The sequence below is a fragment of the Nematolebias whitei genome, chromosome 11 (genome assembly GCF_014905685.2).
Source record: "Nematolebias whitei isolate Nwh7 chromosome 11, NemWhi1, whole genome shotgun sequence".
NCBI classification, from domain to species: Eukaryota; Metazoa; Chordata; class Actinopteri; order Cyprinodontiformes; family Rivulidae; genus Nematolebias; species Nematolebias whitei.
The window spans coordinates 5,008,876-5,015,896 of NC_056508.1; the positions used below are offsets into that span (position 1 = coordinate 5,008,876).

Consider the following 7,021-nt stretch of genomic DNA (forward strand, 5'->3'; position numbering starts at 1 on the left):
TATGTGTATGTATGTGTATGTATGTGTATGTATGTGTATGTGTATGTATGTGTATGTATGTGTGTGTATGTGTGTGTATGTGTATGTATGTGTGTGTGTGTGTGTGTGTGTGTGTGTGTGTGTGTGTGTGTGTGTGTGTATGTGTGTATGTGTGTATGTGTGTATGTGTGTATGTGTGTATGTGTGTATGTGTGTATGTGTGTATGTGTGTATGTGTGTATGTGTGTATGTGTGTATGTATGTATGTATGTATGTATGTATGTATGTATGTATGTATGTATGTATGTATGTATGTATGTATGTATGTATGTATGTATGTATGTATGTATGTATGTATGTATGTATAATGTGTTTTAAACCCTTGCCACACTCTTGCAGTATTGTAAATGTTTCCAAACTCTAAAAACTCTGAGAGACAGAATGTCGTGATGTCGGCTCCCTGCCTCGTCTGCTCTTGGCCACGCCCACTTCTCTGCTGCTGATCAGCTGCAGCAGGAAGTGTCTCCTACAGTGCGGGCTGCACAAATGTGCAACAGATGCTAAATAATTTAAAATAATACATTTTAAATAAAAATTCCATGCCGATCGTGCGGCTCATCCATCAATCAGCCAACTGTGTGTCATGTCCACTTTTATTTTGAAAAACCACGATAGAGCGAGTCCTCGATAAACGAAACGTGAAGTAGCGAGAGAGAGACTGTACTGTTTTTCTTTATGTGGAACAAAGATGTTTTCACTGTAGAGTTCTAATGTTGGTCCCTGTGATGGACTCGAGACCTGTCCAGGGTGTCCTCCGCCTCTCGCACAGTGACTGCTGGACATGGACACCAGTGACACCAGTGACCCGAAAAGAAAGAAGTGGGTAAAGATGATGGTTCCCCAGGACCAGCCTCAAGTACTCATACTCATAAAAACACCCCGATACTTCAAACTGATACCATTTTTGTGCTTGGTGACATTTCCTTTCCTGCTTCGTTAGTCACCAAGAACAAAAAGAAAGAACGAGCCACAGTTTAGAATAAACACGGGTGATGTTACGACAGTTTGCTGAGTTTTAATAAAAGAAATGTGCTTCTAAAGTCATTGTGTAATGTTTAACTAATACCTCATGAACTACTTTGTATCAGTATTTGCAAGTAATCGTACTGAAGTACTTGTAGTTGTGCCTGCAAAACAAACTAAAAACCTTGTATATAGTGTATATTCCTATAAGTATCGGAGTAGCTCAAGCTGGCTGATAAGAACAGTGGGTTGTAAATTCAGCTAGCTCTCCTTGGCTCACCACAAAAACAAAACCGTTCAGAGCTTTTTAAGACGTTAAACCGAATCAAGTTACACCGACTCTTAAAGCTGCGACCAAATAAATATTTGAGAAAACACTTGAATTAAAATCTGGGCTCATGCTCAACTGATTATTACTGTGCCGAACCTGTTTGGTGTCAAGACGTATATACTCATGAAAACCTGTTGGCCCACCAGCTTTTCTTGCATTACAATTTAATGTCTGTTTAAAAAAAGGCATTTTAAGTAAAATGACAAAACACCTATTTTTATACCTTGAAGCAGGAGAAACACCCTGATCGGTTCAAATCATTAAAAATGGTTCCTCTGTGCACACCTGACCTATTACTACGTGACACGCACGTAAGATTTTTTAGGTTGCTAAGCTAAATGTACAATTAATTTATTTTATTAAAATAAAAAGCGTTGTTTATACCTTCTAGGAGTTGGCACTTTAAACCTATATTTTGCACTTCAATTTGCAAGTCCTTCTAAAAATTTTATTTTTTGGTAAAATATAAACATCAAAGTTTGCTGGAAATTAAATATATATATATATAGAGAGTTAAAGAGTAGTTGGAGAAAAATAAACATGTACAGTAGATAGAGTGACCAACTGGTGAATAATAATTTACAACACATACCGTCTAGCAGCTCGAGGGTAACAGTGGAATCGACGTACTCCCACCAGTGTTTGCCATCCGTAGACACTGGGATTTCCCAGTTGGACCATTTGCAGGCGAGATGGATGCACACACAGGCCACAACAGGCGGACTATACTGAAGGCAGAAGGTGGTCAGGTGCAGACTGTGTGGCAGGTTACATCCAAGGTGGAAACAACCAGGAGACAAAAGAGAGAGCGGAAAAATCTTTTAGTGGGTTAACATTTGGAAATGTCTCAAAACAAAAAGAAAAAGCCTGAAAACCCAGCACTCTTGTAAAGAATGCACAAGCTTTTTCTTTTTTACAGAAAACTATGACTGTACCTGTTGGTTGCCATAAAGTATGATGTTTGTGCCAGATCTTTACTGGCTGGAATAACAGAACAAAGAAAATTGAACCAACATTAAAACCTGTCAAACAGCCAGTCTGTGTGGAGGTAAAGAAACTGCAGCTCAGCTTAGATACTCACCTCTAACGAGCTGCGTGCACTTGACAACGTGAGTGTGAGGATGATCAATTGTGATCTCAAAAGCTGAAATAAAAAATAAAAAAGTCAAACGCATTTAATCAAATGCAAAAGTCAAAATATCTTTGTTTAGTTGGAATCAGTTTCAACAAATCCAGTTTCCATGGAAAACGTAATGTAAACGCAAACCCCCTGAAATCCAGAAAATGTGTATCATTAATTCAAATTTAAAGTGTAAAGTTAGAAAAATGCTGAATGTAATTTTCCACATGACACAGATACATAAAGAGTTAGGAGCTAAAATAAGCTTTAGAATTTGACGCGTTATTTTCCGATGCTGCAAAATACATTTGGTTTCTGTAAACAAAAGTTGGACAAGGTTAGATTTACTGTCCCGCGTCTCTGGAGCAGAATAAATGGACCCGGCTCCTAAACTTACCCAGGGTCTGGAGAATTATGCTCTCAAGAATGACCAGGTCTTGGGCTTGTTGCAGGTAAGCCTGAGGTTGAGAGGACAGGCACGTTACTCACTGGGAGGCCTCTAACTGTCGTCAAACAAGAGACACTGAACACACTTTGTGGTTTTGAACATTTCTGGCCACTCATCTGAAAAGCTTTCTTATAATAATGGGTTTAGTTTGGACCTGCACGTACACCATGGTGGGTCCAGTTTATTCTTGTAGTGCCAAAGAAGCCTCACAGGAGTGACTGAATAATCACAACCACAAACAAAGAGGAAATACAGTACTCTTGTTTTATAACGGCTAGACATCACAACACCTGCACAGCTCTACGTAGAAAGACACGTCTGTCTTTTGCTCTCTCAACCCATACATGAAGCCCCCTCAGCACGTAACAGATGCATCTTTAAACAAAACGCCCAGCCAGGAACATGCTCCCAGATTACATGCAACGTGACAAAAGATGATGAGAAATAATAATAATTGTTCCACCTTGTAAGGAAAAAATGAGCAAAAAAACTCTAATCTGTACCTTAGTTATAAAACAATACTTCATTCGTAGGGAAAACAGCGGTATAGACGTGTCACGAAGTTAAAACCACATGGATATTAGACGTTGAGAAGGCACACGACTGAATCTATGAAGTTTACAGCTTCAGTTGCATAAACCTTGACAAATTGTTGCACGTGCCCAGCACTTACATCACTGCGCACATCTGGAGACGGTTCCTGAGGGTTGAGACAGGCGTGGGCCACCTTGATGACATGCTCCAGCTTCCGGGGCTGCTCCTCCACCTTGGCAGCGAGGAACAGAGCGGCCGGAGAAATAACCTGGGAAAATAGCAAAGTTCACAAATAGAAAATGTATAGTCTGCGTAAAGGCAGGCGGACACAAGTCAGAATGTACTTACGTTCCTGTGGAATCTGGTGAAAGACTGGACCATGTAAAACCGATGCATGTACACAATCGCTGTGTTGATGGTGAGTTGGGATCTGACACAAGTTAAGACAAATGGAGAGCTCCAGACACCAGGACCTGCTGTATTTACTGTTACTCTGCACAAACTCATTTACTGCAACACACGCATTAAAATCAGACCTTTTAATTACGTGAAGAACAAAAGCTGTAAGCCACGCTGGAGCAGAACACTAGTGGCCGAGAAGCTGTTTAAATCCCATACACAAGCGTGACTACAGGTTAAACATATTCTAAAATGCGTTTTCTGGAAGCTCTTAATAGCATTTTAAAAACTAATGACGTTTCCTTCCGTACACTGAGCTGAGGCTAACGAAGCGAAGGCCCGCAGACCACAGGCCTTCATCCCGGCGGGCAGGACGCTCCTCCGCTGACGGGAACTTCATCAAGCTCCCGCGGACTAAAACCAACAAACCCCGAGACAAACTGACGACAACTACACAAAGAAGAAGAAGCCGTCGAGAAACAACACAACAACAAATACCAGCCCGGCTCCTCGTCGACCCGGCTCCAGGAGAGGCTAAGCGCAGCTAGCCAGCGAGCTAAGGTTAGCTTGGTGCGACGCAGCGCGATCAAAGATACACATTGAGCCGCTGGCCCATGTCCTGCAGCAGGTTCGCCGCCTGTTGTCTGTAGGACAGCTCCTTATCCGGGTCCAGTCCTGCTCTCCGAGATGGACTGTTCTCGATCTGTTGTCGGGTGAAGTAAAATTTGTTGTTACTGCTGGCAGGGAGAGACCCAAACGAAGCCGCCATCACTGAGAAGGACAAGAGTTTAAAATTTCTGTGCGTCACAGGAACCCACGTGACGTCAAGTGAGCAGCGTGTAGTTCCGCCGGCGGCCAGCAGAGGTCGCTAAAACACACGAGTGACGGCGTGGCCAGAGGAGTTGTCCTGAACTGGAACAACGAACTGGAATCATGAGAAGAAATTCAGTACTGTACACTGTTCATTGGACAACAATGGAAATAAGTCTTTTCCCTTTATCCAGTAGTTTTAATTGATGTACTATGTATATATGTGCATTTGTTTTACTAAATAAACTCAATCAGCATCTACTGAGGGAGTTGCATCATTTGTTTTCCTGTTTTTCTTTTCAGTACATTACTACTTTTAAATACTGCGTTCTGTTTTCAGTCATTCATACATAGAAAACAGCTCTTGGAAAAGATGGATGCTTTTAAATATGTTTTAATTACATATTAAAATACATAGTCATAAATGCATAAGTATTTTCCTCAGAAAATGCATAAAGGTCTCTTCAGTTATTTAATAACGTTATGTTGAAAATCTGCTTCACCGTCCTTGCTCCATTTTTGTCTTCTCACAGGGCGGTTGTGGCTGAGTGGTTAGTGTAACAAGTGGATTGTTAGTCCAGGTTACGTTCCCAGTGGGATATATTGGGGTGTGACGCAGGCGGAGAGGCCCTGGGAGATGCACTTGTTGTGTAGTTCTATACTGCTACAATAAAGGTTATAGTCAGCAACAATACTGCTTTAACTGTCCATTCTGTATATTGGTATGAAGACAGAACACCATGGTGGCAGCGGTCGTGAAGTCAACCAAAATAAGTTTGTGACAAGCCATGAAGAGCTAAAAGTGTTGCTAACTTGTTAGCCTAGCCCTGGAGTTGGAGCAGCTGGCCATTGTGGAGAAGACGAAGAAGGAGCAGACAAGAACAACACAAGTTACAATGGAGGGTCTCAGGCCACCGCCTACACTTTGTGTGGATTCAGCCAACTTAGCAAAGACCTGGAAAAGTTGGAAAGAGGAGTTTACACAGTATATAGACCTGACTGTGCCCGACGCAGAGGAAACCACTAAAGTGAAGTGGTTCAACTACCTTCTTGGAGAAAGGAGGAGAACTTTAGACAACACTGATGAGCGGTTCTACAGCTGCAAGGAGAACAGTGAATTCAATGATGACACTGTTTGACGACCATTGCAGTCCTAAGCTGAATGAGACTGTTGAGCGTTACAAGTTTTTTGTCAGAGACCACAAGTTTAAGCTGAGGAGAGAGTCTGTACCCTACATGGACACTTATTAACAGCAGAAGGCCTTCGAATTGACCCAGAGAAAGTACGGGCAGTCCGTGAGCTGCCGAGGCCCACAGATGTTAAGGGTGTACAGAGGCTTGTAGGTGTGCTAAACTACCTTTCAAAGTTTTGTGATCATCTTTCTGAAGACTGTGAAGTTTTGAGACAACTTACACACAAAGAGAACATGGGGGAATGGACAGAGGTGCATGAGACAGCTTTAGAAAGGCTGAAAGATAAAATAACAAATGCACCACTACTCAAGTACTGTGATCAAAACGAGGAGCTAACCCTGCAATGTGATGCTTCAGAGACAGGACCAGGAGCAGCTTTGACACAGAAAGGGAAACCTGTAGCATTTGCAAGCAGAGCACTGACTCCCACAGAAAGGGGTTATGTCCAGATAGAAAAGGAATGTTTGGCCATAGTGTTCGGGACAGAAAAGTTCCACCAGTATACTTATGGTAGAAAAGTGACTGTACTGAGTGACCATAAGCCACTGGAAAATATTGTGAGAAAACCACTGCTTATTGCACCAAAGAGATTACAGAGAAGGTTACTGAGGCTGCAGCAATATGATTTTAATGTGATCCATGTGCCTGGTCGAGACAAGCTTTTAGCTGACACACTAAGCAGAGCTTATTTACCTGACAGTGGTCAGGGGGTCACAGAGTCTGAGAAAGACACTGTTAACATGATTTCCTACCTGCCCATCTCTTCAGAAAGACTGACAGCCATCCGTTATGCAACAACAGAGGACTCAAAGCTGCAGGAAGTGATTGAGTTGATCCTGACAGGATGGCCAAAGTACAAAAAAGATGTCGAGCTACACATTCAACACTATTTCGCTTTTCAGGACGAGCTTAGCGTTCAGGATGGAAAAGTGTTTAAGGGGGAAAGAGCAGTAGTTCCTGATGCACTAAGAGCGGACCTAACCCGTCGTATACACTCATCACACCTGGGAGTGGAGGGCTGCCTCAGACGAGCACGTGAGTGTGTGTACTGGCCAGGGATGAATGAGCAGATAAAGACGTTTACCTCCAAATGTGACATGTGCAGGTCAGTGGACCCCAAACAACAAAAAGAGACTTTACATCCACACGACACCGTCTACAGGCCTTGGGCCAAGGTAGGAAC

The 7,021-nt window shown here is 42.5% G+C and overlaps 1 protein-coding gene across 1 annotated transcript in view; it reads right to left on the minus strand.

Annotated features, from left to right (window-relative positions):
- The window catches only part of ccnt1 (cyclin T1), a 43,482-nt gene extending 38,855 nt beyond the window's left edge, over positions 1-4,627 (minus strand). Inside the window, exons 1-7 of the mRNA XM_037684640.1 lie at positions 4,431-4,627; positions 3,784-3,865; positions 3,575-3,703; positions 2,851-2,911; positions 2,415-2,477; positions 2,269-2,314; positions 1,926-2,089 (exon numbers count right to left, since the gene is read on the minus strand). Coding sequence (XP_037540568.1) covers positions 1,926-2,089; positions 2,269-2,314; positions 2,415-2,477; positions 2,851-2,911; positions 3,575-3,703; positions 3,784-3,865; positions 4,431-4,603 — 718 coding nt within the window. The 5' untranslated portion in view covers positions 4,604-4,627. The remainder of the gene's footprint in view (positions 1-1,925; positions 2,090-2,268; positions 2,315-2,414; positions 2,478-2,850; positions 2,912-3,574; positions 3,704-3,783; positions 3,866-4,430) is intronic.
- Positions 4,628-7,021: the final 2,394 nt, after the last annotated feature.